The following is an 18,924-nucleotide window of genomic DNA, read 5'->3' on the forward strand; positions in this document are numbered from 1 at the left end:
GCTCCTGCTGCACTATGCCTGCCTGGATGCTGCCATGTTCCTGCCTTGATGATAATGGACTGAACCTCGGAACCTGTAAGCCAGCCCCAGTTAAATGTTGTCCTTCTCAGAGTTGCCTTGGTCATGGCGTCTCTTCACGGCAGTAAAACCCTAACTAAGACACTGGATTTAAGTACTCACTTCAACGAGTTGAACGTCCATCTCTAAGGCAAAGGCAGCTAATCAATGCGTCCCCTAAGTCACAGCAGTGTTCCAACGGAAACTAAAGCTATGGCATACTTGAACTGAGGCGATCTTACGCATGCTGACACATAGGCTAAGCATCTTTCCTGGGGACCCTGAAACCTGCATTGCCTTGCTTTTCTATGTGGTAAAGGCATTTGAAAACAGACTTCAGGATATCCTGGGGGGAAAAAATAACATTTTGGTATACTTGGGACTCAGTTTTCAGTTGATGTAAATGCCTTATCAGTCAGTTTTCAAAGGGAGTAGAGAGCCTGCCATCTGATACTGACTTAAACCTTTGATCGTGCCCTTCCTAGACTTCCCCAGGTCAGGCTTCCCAGGGGCAACTACCCCTTGATTCACAAACATTTCTTACTCGGGTCATCACTTGAAAGAAGCACCTATATTTGCTTGGTTGGATTTTATTTGCTTTATTAATGGTAGTAGTAGTGTTTTGTTAGGATGTGGGGATGGCCACATGGGCACCTTTAAGCACACCTTCACTTTCAGTTAACTGCCTAGACTGTAGGCAACTCAACGTTTCTCAGACCTCAACACCCTTTGGTCCAAGTAAGAGCTTGTTCCCACCAGTGACTCCGCCACTGTGTTTACAGCTTTGGGAAAAGGCTTACAAGTTCTTCTGTCCCCTTGACAAGGTGAGGTTTTCTTCGATGTCTCAGGAGGCCTTTCTTACGTGCTCCCAGTGAGTGCTCCTGTGGCTCTGCTGAACCCCACAGGGCTTGAGAGGCCCGGCCCCACCCAGCTCTCTCGCTACACTGTAGACACCATCAGGTACACATGGAGCTTTTGGAGGAAGCTTGCTTTGAGGCCACCTAGGAATTTCACTCAAATTCCATTCTGCTCCCAAATATACCACTGGGGCTTCTAAATTTTGTTGAGTTTGGGAGTTTAAAAAAAAGCAAAAAAACAAACAAACAAATAAGCAACTGTTCTCATTTTTAATCATTCTACTTTTCTTAGCCATGAAAGCAACAGATGTGGCAGACAAGATATGGGTGGGGGCAGGGTGTGGGTCATACTTGGCATTGTGTCCCATGAGGGGAGAAGATTCAAGGCCTACAGAGGTTCAAAGGGCCTAAAGGCACCATGCTCCCCCTAAAGCTGCCCCAATACCCCCAACCTCACTCCCCTCACTTCCCCATATTTTCTGCTATAAGGGTGGAGAAGATGGGGAAATAAGAGAGATCTCAGAAGATGTCTGTGTTACCTCTGCAATGGAGAAGTGCTTTTCCATACCAGTGATACAACCAAGCTGGCTATCATCAAGAAGCGGAAGGTGGTTAACTGATGTCACAAAAGATATTAGGATGAAATGCTGTGAGTCAAGTCTGGTGCTAAGCCAACATGACTTGGAATGAGCCTGTGTTGTTTTTCAACTTCATGATTCTCCAACAAGCTATCCCCTCATGATAACCGGCCAGTGGCCAGCATTGCCTTGCAGGCTTTTTCCCTTCCAAATTTAAGTCCAATAGATCAAAGTGAGTCTGTTCCCCTGAAAGCTTGAAAGGAGAGCCTAGGAATTGATTTTCTTTGCTCAAGTGGGAGCCAAAGATCAGTCACCATACCCAGGGTGGAGGAAGATGTTGAGGGGCTCTCAGCTTAGGCCTTGGACTCTGGGGCCATCAATCTCACCAGAAGTATAGACAGAGGGAGGTGGGGGCTAGCTCACCAGGCAAAGCCAGTCCTTTGTTATGGAAGGCAGGCAATAAATTCTGATCAGCAAGGATAGCCTATGACCATAACAGGCACCATGAACCTGCGATTGTGGTTATACAGATACGGACACTGAAGTTCCCAAATGTTAAATAGCTTGCCCTTGGTCTTAGGAGGAGGAAGTGGCAGAGATAAGTGACCCCGCTCATGTGGTGTGCCAAGACTACAAGAATGAGTGGGTGTTCCTCAGACCAACTGGAACAAGGAAGAGGTCTAAGCTCTCTGAACATGGAGGAATAAAATATTGAGGAGCTGGGACCTTGGGGAATCTTCAAGTTATATTTGACTGTCATAGTTTGCATAGTAAGTCTTTCCCAGAAGCCTGTGTGGTAAAATCTTGGTCTCCACCCTGCTGCTATTTGAGATGAGGTAGAAAAATTTCAAAGAGGGCCTGGTGAGAAGTCTCCAGATCATTGGGGTGTGTCCTCGAAGAGGCTGTAGACTTCTCTCTTGTTGCAGGTCATCTCCACTCTGGCGGAGACAGGAACGACACGGACACCAAGTCGGGTTCACCCAGTAGCTTCTTTACTTGCTCTCCTTCTTGCAGCTTTTCTTACAACTCCCTATAACTAGCTTCTACCTAGGGCAAGGGCTAAACAACCCTCCTATACTCACGCCGACTGACCTCATCTAGCTCCACCCCACCTCATCCAATCAGAATTCACACACACTCCGGGCACGAGCTCGGGTCTGTCATGATAGGCTGACAGGTCTGGATCAGGAGGAACGGTCCAGCCTGGCAGGCAGCCCACGCATGCAGCCTCACTGCGCATGCTCAGGCAAGGCAGTAACCGTCTTAGCCCATGCGGCCACATTCACTTCCCGCACTCTCTTTTCCTTTTTTTGGTTGCTTTTGATATCTGGCTATAATGTGGTTGACTTTCTCCCACTACCACCACCATCTTGCTACATACCCAACACAGCAACGGTCAATCAACCATCAACAGAAGGTTCTGGGAGCGTGAGCTTAGAAATCTCTTTTTGGTTGTTTCAGGTATTTGTCACAATAACACAAAACTAATTAATGTACCTTCTTGTCAGGCAGCTAGCAAGGGAAACTATCCGGCCTCGGCCAGACATCATACTCTGTGATTTATCAGCCAGGTGGCAATGGTCGAGAGTATAACCACCTTGCTTTGTTTCCTGGAGTAGTGATCCCTGAGGGACATACAATGCCTGACACACAGAAGCCCAACAAATGCTCACTACTGCTGTTCTGGAGATGCTAAATCAAGAATGCAGACAAACGGGTAGAGACCATGAGGAAACAAGAGAGAATCATTCAGGATCTTCCTAACGAGTTTGCCCTTTAATCCTCCAGAAAGTCAGAGGAATAGATAGATGGGCCTGTTAACATTTTCCTTTTCCAAGATCACCCGGGCAGCAATATGATAGAACATGGGTGATGAGCAACGCCCCCCTCCAACTACACACACACACACACACACACACACCTGTTCACCTACAAACCAGGAAGAGCGTGCTTCTTCAATGAACACCAAACCTACCAATATCTTCACCTTGGATCTCCAGTCCCTAGAACTCCACAACTATCTATTGATGAAGCCACCCAGTTTGTGATGTCTTGTTATGACAGTGGGGCCAAGATACTCAGTGTCCTGCATGGGAGCTGATGCCAGACCCCATCCATTCCCCAGCTTGGGGGAGTACAAGCCACCATTATCAGTGAGCCATCATCATCCACAAACACGTCCCACGTCCCATCCATAGCTTTAAAGCAGAGGCTCCTGGCCACAGATGTTGCTGACTTTAATGAACGATCTCATGTGGGAAACAGAAGCTCCCGTTGCTATGATCCACCCCTCCACCCCCATCTCAGTTATTTCTATAGTCTCTAAATCTTATTTATGGAAGCCTGGCGACCTGAGTTCAACCCCCCCCCCCCCCCCCCCAGCTGTGAGAAGCAAACACATGCATGCGCGCTTCCAGAAAAAAAAGATCCACGGCTCTAAATGAATGAACCCTTGTGTTGTTGAAAGGTTCTAAAATATGCTACTTTTCTAACTTGAGAAAATGACGTATTCGAAATGCTGCTTCAGAGGACTGCTGTAAGCGGCGATGGAAGTAGGTTGGGAATTACATAAGAATCTATGAGGAGAGGCGCAAGCCGCTGGACACGTGACCCTAGCTCTCGGTCCGGGCGCAGTTTTTGAAAGAACAAGAAGTAAATTTATATTATTGCTTCCTTTAGTAAACAAAGTAAAAGAGCAGGTCTAATGGTCAACTTATATGTACACCATATACATATGATCTCTCCCTCCCTGCGTTCCTCCCTCTGGCCGTTCTATTCAGGAGCCTGCTCTTCTGTCCCCTTCTGAGCAAATGAAAAGGTGCCTTGCATGCAGTGGTAAGAGCAGGAATGAACAGAGCCCTGTGGAGCCTCAATGAGCCTCCCTCGTTCCTGTGATCAAGCGGGATACAGGAGAGAGCGTTGAGAAATAACTAAGAGGAAGGAACGCTATGCTTCCTACACATTCAGACAGGAAATGACTCCACCACCACAACAGTGAGAATCTTTATGCATATATCTCTGTGATCAGTACAGTTCTTCAGAACTAGACAAAAGAGAGAGAGAACATTGTTCCAAACAGTTACAGCCATAGATCGACATTACAAACTAGGTTTAGATCTAGATCTTTTTGGAGAGGACTGAGGTGCAGTTGACTTCCAGAAAAAGTGCTGAAAGGGTACAGGCAGACTCGGAAACAAACTGCAGGTATTAAGTTCTTCCGGTGTTTGCATACAGTGTCCGACACGTGGGGAAGACGGACAGTCACGACTGCCCCTTTGTACATGCTGTGGGGAGGGGCGGGGGAGGGGAGGCTATTACAGAGTTCTTGTTCTCTAAGTGGCAAGGCTCAGAAGTCCGTCCGTTCACATTGTGATTACCTGGTACAGTGCATGCATGTTATCAGTACAGAGAGCTTTAACAGGAATCTGTTGGGTTTCCTAAATTGACATGGTCATTTTTACCACACACACACACAAATATTCTTCCAGCTATTCGTTCAATCAATACTTGGCACATACCCTGAGCTGTCTCATCCGGCTCTTTCTTAAGATATAGGGGGGAAGAGATACTAAGAGAACAGTTGATAGACAATCCCACCTAATTATCCATCTCCTCCCTCCAAACATGAAGACCCTCAGGAGCCAGGGAACTTGGTGGAGAGAGAACCATTTTCTATTCAAGTCAGTCATGGGGTGTGTGTGTGTGTGTGTGTGTGTGTGTGTGTGTGTAAGAGGGAGAGATGCTTAATTGGAATGATCAAGAGAAAAGATGATAATTAGGTGGTTGTTGTGAATGAAGTTTAGTAGATAAAAGAAATTCTCTTCTTGTGCTTAACTTTGGGAAACAGTGGGTCTCATCATCTGGGGGGTGGCAATGCAAAGTAAGCCCACACAACCCCCCACCCACAATCTTCCCTACAGACAGAGGAAGTGGCCTGCTAACTTCAGATAGAACTCCAGGCCCAAACTGTAACAACTTACCAGCTATTCCATCTTGGGATCCTTTGGGGTAAAAATACCATGTGGGGGATTAAATGTGTCATTCCTGTAGTGGTTTTTCATTCAAAAGAGCCCACACGACTCCTCTCTATCTGATTAAAAAATGAGTACTTCTCATTGTAAAAGCCTTCTGAAACCAGATTTGGGTTCAGAAATAGCAAAGCAACTCACTCAAACCAACAGTGACGGCTTCAACAGAGTTCCTGGGAAGACTGCCAAAGGCTCTGGGAAACGAAGGTAAAGATGTCACTATATTCTGCTAATGATGGTGGAGACGGAGTGGAGAGCCCTTCATTTATCCAAAGGATAGACGCATGAAGCATGTTGAAAAGGAACTAAATTTTCATGGTGAGGCAGTTTCACAACTCATTCTGTGAACACCATTCCGGGACTCTATACCAGCTAGAGAACGAGCCTTTGAATCAGGAGGCTGTGTATTAAATAGCTTCCTAGTCTTGGCTCATACAAGCTCTGTAGTCAGTCAGTGCGCATGGACAAAGAGCAATAGACCAGCTTAGAAACATAGTTAGATCCTGTAAAACCCTAGATTATTTACCGTGAGTTATTGAAGTGCCACTTAACCTGTGTGGCTCAGAGTTCCCAACTGCATAGTAGAGACAAGAGATGCTCTCTCTCTGATCTGCTGGGACCAGGGTAGGAGTGGAAGGACAGAAAGAACGTGGGGGGAAAGAGGGCATTCTCCAGAGAAAGGCAGTGTTCAAGTAACAAAGTAACAAAAGTACTGCAACCTGAAACCACAAAATTCAAGTAACAGTCACCGTGCGATGTTCTGGTTTGGAGCTGTGCATCTGCAGTGGAGAGAGAGCCGGTAGCTATGGGAACCACGTTCAGAGGATGCTGAAGTTCCACACAGAGCCCATCGAGTGCATGGGAGAAAAAAAAATGAGCCTCCAGAAAGGTGGCAATCAGCAAACCATTCAGAGCAGTTGTTTAATGCATAGCCCACCTGTGTGTCTGCATATGGTCTTCAATTTGGTTATTAACTTCAATTTTGACTTATTTGAAGGTTTTCTTTTTCACAGGTAGAAATAGAAAGTTAAAGAAAGGCTATCTTGACATTTTTGCTATGCTTTAGCATATCAATAAAAAATAATCTCAAGACAGATATTAAAGTATACACATGTGCGCGCGCACACACACACACACACTCACCCAAGCACACACAGGCACTCTTGCTCATACACACACAAACTCCCTCCCCTCCCCAACAGAGCAGAAAGAGGAACATCAGGAAGTTTTCTGCAACTAATTAACTTACTTTCTACGGTTTTAGTTCTAGCAAGCTGGTGTTCGTTCATGCTTGAGTATTAGTGACCTCCTGAGGACAGAAAGGTCAGGGAATGTGTTGTTTCAGGGATCCAAAAAGGCCCTGAGAAGGCCAGAAGAGGGCTTAACAGTCTACAGGTTGTCTTTTCTAAAGAGCTCACAAGGAAAATTGGGGAAACGCCATACTTGAGACGCACAAGATTTACTTAGTCACCAGAATCCACTTTACCCAGCAGATGGGCAAAGGTCCCATCTGGTCCCCACCGTGGAACTTCCAATTCCTGTTTGGAGCAGGCTGATGGTGCTCAGCTCTGAACCTCTCAGTTCATTCTTATTGGACAAAAGAAACAGGAAGGGCATAGCCTGCCACGTGAGTCTAGCCACTGAGCCACTTCGGGGCGTCATCGCTTCTTGGTGCTGCTGTTCCCAATGCCGGACTTGTTGAAGCCCCTGCTCATCTGAGGGAAGTGCATGTTTGGGGTTCTTTCTGTGGGGCCATATAACCCCAAATTCCTGGCCGTGGCTGACTTTCGCAGTGGCTTGACACTGGGAAAGGGGCTGAAGATGGGGGGTTTTGAGTTGCTTCCGGGGAGAGGTTTGCTGGCAGTCAGGTTTTCTCCAGGGGCATCGGCTAACTCTGAAGCGTGCCGCTGGCAGGGGAAGTGCACCTTGGGTTCAGTTTCTGCCGTGGCATCCCTTTGGTTCAGTTCCAAGGCTTCTAATTTCACCTGAACTGCAGCCACGTCAACGTCAGCATCCCCAAACACTGGCTCCGGAGACTGCCCTTCGATCGTCCTCGGAGTGCCGCCGCCTCCATCACCATCACCGCTGCTGCCTTCACTGTGAGCTGTTACTGCACAACCGGAGGGAAACTCCTCGGCTGCCCCCAAGCTGCTGGCCTTACAGCCTTCACTCTGTTCTTCTATCAGCCCTACCGTGTCTCCGCAGCCCAGATGACTCTTGGTCCTTGGCATGTTCTTTTTGTGGACTCGGATGTGAGTCCGCCATGGAGAGTTGAGCTTTGTCTTAATGTCTTCATAGGGGACCGGAGATATTTTCCCTCCTGGGTGGCCTGGCACGTGGATCACTGCGTTCTTGGCTGCTCTGTTTGTAATTTTCATCTTTTTCCCCAGAAGAAGATGGTTGATCACTGGAGAACTATTTGCCTGCGATGGGAGGATACTGGTCACTGGCCCTTTGTCTGAAAGAAAGGTTGAAAGTCCGTGTGAAACACACCACGCAGAAACACAGCTGTCTTTAACAGCAATCTCACGGAGCATTTCTTCCCCCCAAATCTTTTCCCCAAAAGCTGGCAGAGCCATGTGACTGAGGACAGTAGAAACCGAATCAAATCAAACCCTAGTGCCTGGGATACCCAGTCCCCCCCTCTTCAGATAAGAGAGCACTGTGGGCTGATACATTGTGGTTTAAATGGGTATATCCCCCCCAAAGGGCTCGTGTATGGAAGGCTTGCTCCACAGCTGGTAGATCCAGCCACTGATGACATCATCAGGACGTTGACCTAACAGCATGAGGTAATTGTTCCTCTCAGGATTTAAAATTGCATCAACTCTTTGGAGGTGGTTAAAGGTGACCCCGTAGAAGTGGGTCATGGGGGGGGGTGGATGCCACTGAAGGGTGTACCTTGTTCCCAGTCTCTTTCCCTGTGGCTCTGCTTCTTGGCTACAGTTTTTCTCTACCATAACCACCACCACTACCTCCTCCTCACCCTCCTCCTCCTCCTCCTCCTCTTCCTTCCTCTTCCTGACTATCTCAGGCCATGAGGATGGGGCCAACCAACCACAGCCTGAAACCTCATGACCCACAAACCAAACTCAGCTGCCCGCTCCTTCACACTGTTCCTTCAGTTATGGTCAGTTATGAAGACTCTAACACGGACCTAAAATGGAACAGAGACTCTGCTGGCCCCATGCGTTCCTAAAGAAAGCTCAGGTATCCTAATGATTTTTACAGAGTTTGTCTCTGAAGAGCCACCCTGGAGGTCATGTTATCTAGAAAATCTTTGAAAAAAAAATTGAAAACAATACAATAAACTCTAAGGACATGAGTCATCGGACCATGAGAGGCAGGAAAGTGACATGCTACAGGGTGCAGAAGACACTGTCAGAGGGAGTAAACCCAGTGGGCTCATGCTGACCCAGTGCCTGGCCCTGAATATGAAAACTACGCCCTCAGCTCAATGAGCTTTGGAAGCCAAAAAGCAATTAGAACAGCAATGTTCTGGGGGGCAGTGATGGCTTGCTGGCTTCCTCCTCCTGAGGCTGTGACCAGATCCCTATCTGTGGTCTAGCATTTAACACCACGAGCCCCGGAAATGAGGGCAATGGCCAGAAGCATGGAGGAGAAGTCTCTCCATGTGAGCAAAGCTCGCTCTCCCTGATGCCTGTACTGTGTGGCCGACTTCCCTCCACCTCCTCAACTCTAATCATTTCCTTCCGGTCACATCTCAGTCTCACTGGAAGCGTTATTCATATCTCCACCTCATATGCTGCCCTCTCCCTCAGTGAATTTAGGGTTCTTGGGACGGACATGCCCATTGCCTATTCTAATGGCTCCTCACCCTCCACTGCCCTGTCCTGAACCAACCAACCCCCCCTCCCTCTCCCTCTCTCCCTCTCTCCCTCTCCTCCCTGCCCCCACTCTCGTAGGCGCCTGCCTCCTGGTTGTCCTAGTTTCTCACATCCCTTCATCCATCCTTACATTGCCAACTAAATGCTCTCCATGTGTGCTGCTCAGCTGAACCTCAGCCGCACTACCCACCATGCGTGCCAGCGTTCCTACACCTTTGCCACACCCCAGAGAAGTTCCAACCCCAGATCTAAGGCCTACATTCTCTTTTCAGAATCCTGGCCCTTCGAGTTCCTGACTTCGGGTTCCATTGGGACCTTGATGTCACCAAACAATCTGTCCTCCTTTCCCCTCTTCTCTCAGACCCTTCAATGATTTATTCAAATCTTAGTTACTCTCCTTCGTGTTCCTTCTTGTTCTCAATGCTTCCCCCATGCTCACTGCAAACAGCATCTTCCCTAATATGCCCAAGGAAACAGGAGCTCTCAGGTCTTAAAGACCTTGACTTCCTATCCTTTTTACCCTAGGAATCTGGGACCTCAGGCCCTCCCTACCCTGGGAATCTGGTACCTAAAGTGCTATTCCCATCACCCCTCCCATCCTCAGAAGCTGAAATCTTTACTGTGCCTTCAAGGTAACTCAGATATTTAATCTCATCTGCTGCCGCTTCCTCTAAAACCTTGCTACTCAAAGTCCAGGCCCCACCCAGAGGCTGAAGAAGCCTCAGCACACAGCAAACTTGCTGGAACGCGTTCTGAACTTCAGCCAGCCTCTAAATGACTGTCCGGGCACCCTAAGATTAAAGAGCCAACGCTCTGTAACTTTGCTTCTGAGCACCAGTGTCCCCTGATTTAAGGACAACAAAGGGAGCTCTAGAGAAGGGACCAGCAGACTTTCTAGACTGCAAATCTTCTAGCCACTGGAGCATGAAGCAGCCTTAACCAAGGTGTAAATAAATGCGAATAGCGGTGTTCCAATAAAACTTTATCAAAACAAACGAACAAACTCTACAAACAAGCAGTGGGCAGGATTTGGTCTGTAGCCTCGGTTTGCCAACTCCTGACTAAAGAGCGAGCCACTGGACCAACTTAAAGCCCAGCAGCAACCGTTCACCATTCTCTCAAAGATGCTTCTGAAAAACAGCTACACAAAGGATGAAAGTTGCCCTGGCTCTCACCCTGGCCTGACCACTCACAGTCGCTGTAACCCCGGACAAATGCTAACCTGTTAACCCTTCCTGGGAGATTGAAGGACAAGGCGAGGAAATGTGTGGGCCAGTGTTTTGAAAGCTAATACGTTGTCATTGTGGGTTTCCTTCATACTGCTTTCTTACTGACTCAAAGTGGAGTAAGAGCCTTCAGGATTTCCCTAATTTTTTTTTTCCTGATGTTTTTTCCAAGTTTTTTTTTTTTTTTTTTCAGTTTTTGTCCAAGATCAGTCACATGCTCTGAAGTCATTTTTCAAATTTGTATTTTTTGTGAACTCCGGACAGGCAACATTTTCATCAGGAACAGGAGACTCACTCCCCAATCAGCATAAATTAGACAGCAAGGCGGACTGTCCCCTGTGATTTGGGAGATTATACGGGTGAAAAGGAAGCTTGACAATCCTTGGAAAAGAGCGTTTTCACCGAATCACAGTTGTTCTCCTCATACAGGCCCAAGATTCCAGAGCTAGCAAGATCGGTGAGACACAAGATTTCTTTTTTCTGTCTCCCGTCTTCTATGGTCACAGCTGTTAAATTACTACCTGACTTTTTTTTTTTATGGTCACCCGCCCACACGCTTGACTTTCTGAGGTTTCTCAAGTCCAAGGATTGTACAGCTCGGCCACATTTTAATCATTTGTAAATCCCTCTCTGCAAGCACACGAAGTAAATAGGATATGATACCATCCACAGCCTGCTCCTCGGGACCTAAGAAGAACCCAAGGTCCTGTTCTTCTTTAGATCCTGATAAAATAAAGTAGAAAATGAGGTTCTAGATAGGTTACTGTCGGACACCAGTGTGTGACTCAATGGCTAATCTTCACTGTCAACTGGACTCAGAACCACCTGGGAGACACACGTCTGGGTGTATCTGTGAGGTGTCCCGAGACGTTCCCTGAGGAAGGAAGGCCCACCCTGAACATGAGCAGCCTTGTCCCTTGGGGTCTTGGACCGAATAAAAAAGGAGGAAAGATAGAACATAAGCTGGATCCCAGCACTCACCTCTCTCGGCTCTCTCTGTTCCCTGACTGTGGGTGCAGCATGACAGCTGCCTCACATTCCTGCTGCCCCACCCTCAGCCCCTACAGCCCCTCTCACCACCTTGCTTTCCCCTCCATGATAGACTGGGAGCCATCCTATGAGACAAAGTGATCTCTTACTTTGCTTGTGTGGGCTATCTGCCTCAGCAGTGTGAATTCTGAGGCCATCCTAGGGTCCCTGTATGCGCTGGGATGGAGTTCACACTAATGGAAACATCCCCTTACCTGCCCTGATGTACACCTGATGGAGCTGCTGCTGTTGCTTCTTCTTAATTCGGGAGTACTGCCGCTTCAGGGCGTTGATGTCCGTGGTCATCCGCTCCATCATCATACTGTTGAACGCTGCGTGGTACTCACTCCGACAGGAATTGATTGCTCCTGGGCTCAGCTCTGCGATGTTGTTCGATCTGAGGGTCTGTTCCTCAGTCGCTTCTGTCCCCGGGGAAGGAACAAAGTCATCGGAGGGGACCTGAGCAAATGGGAACCAACTACCCTACAGCCAGTCTTAACCCGCAAGAAATTCCAAACTAGGAAAGCGTCCTCTGGAATTTACCTAGTACTGGCTTCGATTTGCTTCTGCATTCCCTAGTGAGCTTGTGGGTCTGAAAAGAGCCCTGTGGCTCACTGATTTTGTGGGCACTTTTTCATGATATAGACATACAATCAACTATCTCCAATTAAAAATCAACGCTGAGTTGGGCGTGGTGGCGCACGCCTTTAATCCCAGCACTCGGAAGGCAGAGGCAGGCGGATCTCTGAGTTCGAAGCCAGCCTGGTCTACAAAGTGAGTTCCAGGACAGCCAGGGCTATACAGAGAAACCCTGTCTCAAAAAAAAAAACACACACACACACACAAAAAAGATCAACACTGGGCTGGCGAGATGACTCAGTGGGTAAATGCACTGGCTGGTCTTCTGAAGGTCCTGAGTTCAAATCCCAGAAACCACATGGTGGCTAACAACTATCCGTGTTCTGGAGTGTCTGAAGACAGCTAAATCTTTGGGCCAGAGTGAGCAGGGTCAACCAGAGTGAGCAGGGTTGACAGGAGCAAGCAGGGCCAGCCAGAGCAAACAGAGGTCCTAAATTCAATTCTCAACAACCACATGAAGGCTGACACCCATCTGTACAGCTACAGTGTACTCATATACATAAAATAATAAATGAATAAAATCTCTTAAAAAATGCCATTTTCTAGAAAGCCCTCAGAAAAATACAGTACCAAGAGGTAGCTACTGTACGAGCATCCTCTCATCTGCATAGGAATGTATTAACCATTTGTAGACATTTTCATTACGTTTTAAAAAGTAACACCTTCTATAAATGTATGAGACCTCGACCACTGTGCCACAAGAAGCCGATCCTTTTGCACACCTAACAAGCATTTTCCAATTGTGTGTGATGGGTGTTAGGTCACACCCAGGTACCAGACACCCTTGCTCTGGTGAGTGTGGCATTCACAGGCTGTCTAGATGAGAACAGAGAAAAGCAGACTTCTCTAAGGCACTGCGTGAGGCTGATCCCAGGAACCAATGAAAGACAGAGATTTCAGCTCAGCTAATGTCTGCTGGGAACCTCTCCAGGGAAACCCTGGGCACCTTGTAAATCTGCTACATGGGTTACTGAAAATCACTTCTCTAAAGGGAAGAGAATTAAAAGAATGGATAAGTTGAACAAAATCACTAAAAAGCACTATTTATGAGACAGTGATGTCTACCCTCGTCTATAATTGCACAGAAAGAAAAACAAAAGCTGGCCAGAGGCCAAGACGATAGACTTAAAACCCTTAGCACTGGGACTGGGGAATGGATGGGTCAGTGGTTAGGGGCAGTTTCCCTGTAATGGTAAGGACCAGAGTTCAGACCTCAGACCCCATTATATAGCTCAGTGACCCATAAACACGTGTCACTCCAGCATCAAGAGATCTGACAACCTCTTCTGTACATAAGCATTCAAACATGTACATTCACACACATCAGTAAAACAAATTGTTAAAAGTAAGGAGGGCCAATAAAAAACTACACAGCAAAATAATGAAATTAAAAAAAAAAAACTTTCACATTAGGGCTGAAGAGATGTCTCAGAGGTTAAGAGCACTGACTGTTCTTCCAGAGGTCCTGAGTTCAAATCCCAGCAACTACATGGTGGCTCACAACCATCTGTAATGGGATCTGGTCCCTTCTTCTGGAGTGCAGGCATACATGCAGGGAGAACACTGTATACATAACAAATAAATCTCTTTTTTTTAAAAAAGAAAAACTTGAGATTAATAATTAATTCCATGTCTAAAAATCTAAAAGCTGAAATTCAGACAAGAAAGGGAACAGAAGACATTGCAGAAATCAAAGAAACCTCACTGGGCTCAGATTTTCAAAGCTTGTTTTAAAAGCTGAGAGAAGAGTGCATGTCACAGACACACACATACACAGACACACACACACACATACACACACACACACACACACACACAGACATGCACAGAGCAGTGTGAACCCAGCCTTCCCCACTCCCCAGTGGAACTTCTTATAATTTTACAAACTTTATTATAAAAAAGAAAACTGGGACATACATAAAAACATACACCAGAATTAAGCAGACCCGAAGTCTATCCAACTCAATGAATTTCTAAACATGAACCCAATCGTTAAGCAGGTGGAAGCTGGGCATGTAGCTCACTTGGTACTGGGTTTGCCTAGCATGCACAAAGCGTGGTCAATCCTCAGAACCATGTAAGCCCAGCATGGTGGTGCATGCCTGTAGCCCCAGCACTTGGAAGGAGGAGGCAATGCCCAGATGTATGAGTCTACTGTGGTTTGGATGAGAAGGCCCCATAGGAGGCTCATTACATTTGAATAATGGAGCTCCAGCTGGTAGAGCTGTTTCAGAAGGACCAGGAGGTGTGGCCTGTTGGAGAAGGGGGCGGGCTCTGAGCTCTCTGCCTTGTGCTTACCTCGCATGTAAGCTCTTGGCTACTGCCCCAGCACCATGCCTGCCTGCCTGCTGCCATGCTCCCTGCTGTGATGGTCATGGACTCAACTCTCTGAAACTGTAAGTCCAAATAAACTCTTTCTTCTATGAGTTGCCTTGGTCATGGTGGTGTCTTATCGTAACAATGGAAAAGTTAGTAAGACAAAGACTGCTTCAAACAATCTCAAAACGAGTCCCGCCTTGGGTAGTACACTCAAAACTATCACAACCAAAAAGCAGTACCAGCAGCCACCTTTTAAGTAATAAACAAAAATAAACAACAATAAGCAAAATTTGATCAGATGGCTCATTAATGTCAAGATATCAAAGCTGGTAGGAGGTCAAGATCACGCAGAGGGGCCTATGTGTCTGTCTCTGGATGCACGTTTCTGCCCTCTTTGGACAGGAGAATTGGCCTCTTAATTTGAAGAGGCAGACTAAATATCCTAAGTCAGAGATGACTTAGAAGTCAGACAGGAAGGGACCCAGTGGGGAAACCACAGGCTACATCTAAAAGCTCATTAGACTGTACTGTATACCCCAGAGAAAGTCACTTCTGTGAGAGAAATAAAGTATGGTCATTGATCCAGAGCACCCTTTTTAACAGAGACAATACCAAATCATAGAACTCCTAGGGTGGATTCATAGAATACCAAAAGGTCTAGAATCCTACCTTATGAGAAATGAGCTCTTTAAGAGAGCCGGCAATATAGCTTGGTGAGTAAGCCCTTCCCTAGCTTGAGTGAGGCTCTAGATTCAGCGTGAGAGAAAGGGGATGTGGGAGAGAGTGGAAAGAGAGGGGATGGGCAGGTGGGCAGGCACAGGTGGGCACAGGTGAGGACAAGCAGGCAGGCAGGCACTTCTAAACATGGGCCTTCAAGAGAACCTTAGGAGACATGATGGCCATCCTCAAGGGCTTGAGAGATTTCAGGTAGAGGAGGAGGCAAACTTGCTCTGCTGCTTTGAAGAACTGGTCAGAGCAGTAGGAGCCCGAGGCTACAGGTAGATCCTAGCAGTCTGATAGAACCAACTCTATCAGGATCTGAACAAGGCCCCTCCTTACCTTTAATCTGCTTTTGGTACTTCTGCAGTTCAGGTGCCAGGAGCCCACTGAGCGGTCCAAGGCACCCCACGGCACTCGCAACAGCATCCTCATCATCTGGGCCATTCTCATCGTCACTATCTCTGGCCTTACTGTGTCGCCTTGGGAAGAATAAAGGAAGGAAAAGAAATAGTGAAAATATCAATTTTTTTAAAGGAATAGAGTCACAGTATTTAAATGGTGTGCATGACTGTGTGTGTAAGTCTCTGTGTGTGCGTGTGTATATGCATGTGCATGTGTGTATGTGCATGTATGCGTATATTCATGTGTATGTGACAGTGTAAGTCTCTGTGCACATGTGTATGTGAGTGTGTGTGTGTATGCGTGTGCACATGCATGTGTGCATATGTGTGTGCGTGTGTGTGTGTATGCGGGAGCGCGTGAGATTTGTAAATTTCCCACCATTCTTTGCCAATTTTTTCCTGGGTCTTGTCCCATCTAATTGCCATAGGTCAACTTTACTAGCAGTTTCTTTTATATTCTCTAGTTATCTATGTATAGATAAAAAGACATAACTGTGGATTTTTATATAAATATGAATATATATATATATATATATATATATACACCTTTGTACCTTTAATCATAAAAGATTTCAATATTTTACATAGAGCTTCCTTGATCTTTTCCATAGCTGTATTAAATCTACACAGCCTATGTTCATTAGCCAGGCTGCTAAAGATGCCCACCTGAATGGTTTCCAGTACTATCCTAGGACAAAAATTATGTGTTTTGCATATGTAGAAATAAATCTTTGGGGGAGGGTTATATACAGAATTGCTGAGTGAAGTGAAACACACACCAGTATTTGGGGCAAATACTATCAGATTGTCCCAAAGCCTGAGGAACCTCTAATCCACAACGTATAAGATTATCTGTCTCCACCCACGATCGTATCTAGTGGTGGACCTTGCATACCACAGCATTAAACTGCCGGGAAGCTATGCCCAAAACGGCAACACTATTACAGGAGCAACCAACTATGTTCTGATGGGATTTGAAACATGTTCCACAGGAGGACATTCATGCCTGCGGCTGTAAACCTGGGCAAAGCCTGTGGCTGGGGAGGTCACAGGCCCTGAGGAGTGGGAGAACCTGCTACTGGTGTTTTGTTAAGTAGTCACACTGTTGAACAGCTTTCTAAATAGTTATGTTTATAGCCACTGACGTGTGCTGCTCTCAATCATCATCAAAGAAGTTTCGTTTTACTTTGGGCAGCAATTAATGTGGAGACTCCAAACTGTTCTAAGAGCTCAGAAGTGACTTCTGGGTGTTCAAGTCAAAACTTGGAGACAGAACAAATGGGGACAGGAAAAAAAAATGTAAGTGCTGCAGGATGGGAGTGGCGCTGCAGGGCGGGAGGGGCACTGGAGGATGGGAGGGGCCCTGGAGGATGGGAGAGGCCTTCAGGGTGGGAGGAACAATGGAAGATGGGAGGGGCGCTGCAAGATGAGAGGGACGCTGTAGGGTGGGAGGGGCGCTGTGAAATGCTGCTGTTCTCTGGACATGAAGTGGCCATGACATCCTTGAGCTCACAGCAGCTGTGGTTCCCTGCACAAGGTCAAGCCACTCCAAATTCCAGCATAGGTGGGGGAGGAACTCGTGAGGTCCCCACCCCGTGCTGGGGAGCTATAGGCAGCTAATGAGCGCTGGCCCATGGAGAGCCATTTTTCTCCGAGCATGTAATCACTGGCTGCCATTGCTCAGATGGCTGGCCCCACACCCATGGGCATATGGGCACTAATCTAACTCAGAGGGTGACCAAAAAAGAAAGGCCATTACATTGGGAAGGGACTTTTGGCTGCCAAGGGGAGCTGAAGGAGGGAAAGAGGTGGATATGATTTAAATACACACACACATGCACATACATGCACACACAAATAGATATATATACACATGAAGGGAATCCTCACAACAAATAAAAATGTATTTTTAGAAAGGTATCAGAGGGTGAATATTTAACCTGATTCAAACACTGCACATTGTTATACATGAGATGGAACTCCATTTAAAAACAAAACAGAACAAAACAGAAGGTCTTCACAACCTTGCCAACAGAGAACAGTACCAAGCATATGGATTTATGCCCCTCGGACAGGTGAAGACAGACCAACATACAAAAGAGAATCGACTGTTTTAAGCTGGATTTCTCTTGGTGCTAACAGAGTAGCCCTACCCTCTCACACACACACACACACCCACACCCCCGCACGCTTTGATCAGCACGGCCGCCATCTTTGATTAATTTTTAGGAAGTCTGTATATTAGAGAGATTAGTCTCTATCTTGCAGAAGCTTAAAAAATGTATTTCTGCAAATGTTTTTAAGTCTGGTTATAGAGGGACTCCTTCATTCCCCGTACGGGCCACCACTTTGTTGTGTTTATCTTGTCTAGCAAGAAAAAAACGCAACACGGTCGGATTTTTTTTAACAGCCTTTTTTTATTTTAGGAACACCTCTATGCTACGGGGGTGGGGGGGTGGGGGGGGGGGACTCTGGAAACCCCAGGAGGACTGTTTATATCCACCCCAGCACTGGGGAGAGCTGGAGAGAGTCTTTTTGGGATTTGTCAGTCTGTCGGCACTTTGATATGTAACACCCGCTCGGGAGGGGCTGGCACCAGATTCGGGCTGGCGCCTGTGCAATGGCGTTGTTTATGGCGCTGGTGTACCGGAGGTCGGCGCCATCTTTTGGGCTTGTGGCTGCCTACATCTCCCCCTTTTTTGTTTAATAATATGATGCTAGACTAGGTCTGGGCAAGTCTGTTTTTATTATTTTATTTTATTTTATTTTATTTTATTTTATTTTATTTTATTTTTTGGTTTAGGTCATGTAAGAAAATCTTTTAATGTATGTAAATCTAATACTTTCCCCTCTGTTTCTGAACTGTTTAGTCAGGTACTAAGTCTTCCTACATTCCAAAGAAGGGGAGGGGGGTGTCTTTTACATTTTCTTCTGTTAAGTAGACCTCTCTCTCTCTCTCTCTCTCTCTCTCTCTCTCTCTCTTTCTTTCCTTCCTTCTTTCTTTTTCTTTCTCTCTCTTTCCCTCCCTCCTTCCCTCTCTCCCTCCCTCCCTCTCTCTCTTTCTTTCTTCACCGCTTAACATTTTAATCCAGATGGAATTCACCCAGAATACGTTGGTGTGAGGAGCTGCTCTTTTCTAACTACTCCACTGGAGCATGACCATTGATTTTGATCTTCTCTGGCAATTTTTCCCATCCTAGATTCTTGATGTACTTGTCAATG

The 18,924-nt window shown here is 46.6% G+C and overlaps 1 protein-coding gene across 3 annotated transcripts in view; it reads right to left on the reverse strand.

Annotated features, from left to right (window-relative positions):
* Positions 1-4,149: 4,149 nt before the first annotated feature.
* Tbc1d30 (TBC1 domain family member 30) overlaps positions 4,150-18,924 on the reverse strand; it is an 82,113-nt gene continuing 67,338 nt past the window's right edge. For 2 of the 3 annotated variants that reach the window (XM_029482889.1, XM_021174293.1), the window contains 3 exons: positions 15,641-15,780; positions 11,839-12,045; positions 4,150-7,978 (listed from right to left, as the gene is read on the reverse strand). In XM_029482889.1, the coding sequence (XP_029338749.1) occupies positions 7,179-7,978; positions 11,839-12,045; positions 15,641-15,780 (1,147 nt within the window). In that variant the 3' untranslated portion in view covers positions 4,150-7,178. Of the gene's footprint in view, positions 7,979-11,257; positions 11,318-11,838; positions 12,046-15,640; positions 15,781-18,924 lie in introns of all 3 variants that reach the window. The other variant, XM_029482890.1, reaches the window with a different exon arrangement.

The sequence above is a fragment of the Mus caroli genome, chromosome 10 (assembly GCF_900094665.2).
Source record: "Mus caroli chromosome 10, CAROLI_EIJ_v1.1, whole genome shotgun sequence".
NCBI classification, from domain to species: domain Eukaryota; kingdom Metazoa; phylum Chordata; class Mammalia; order Rodentia; family Muridae; genus Mus; species Mus caroli.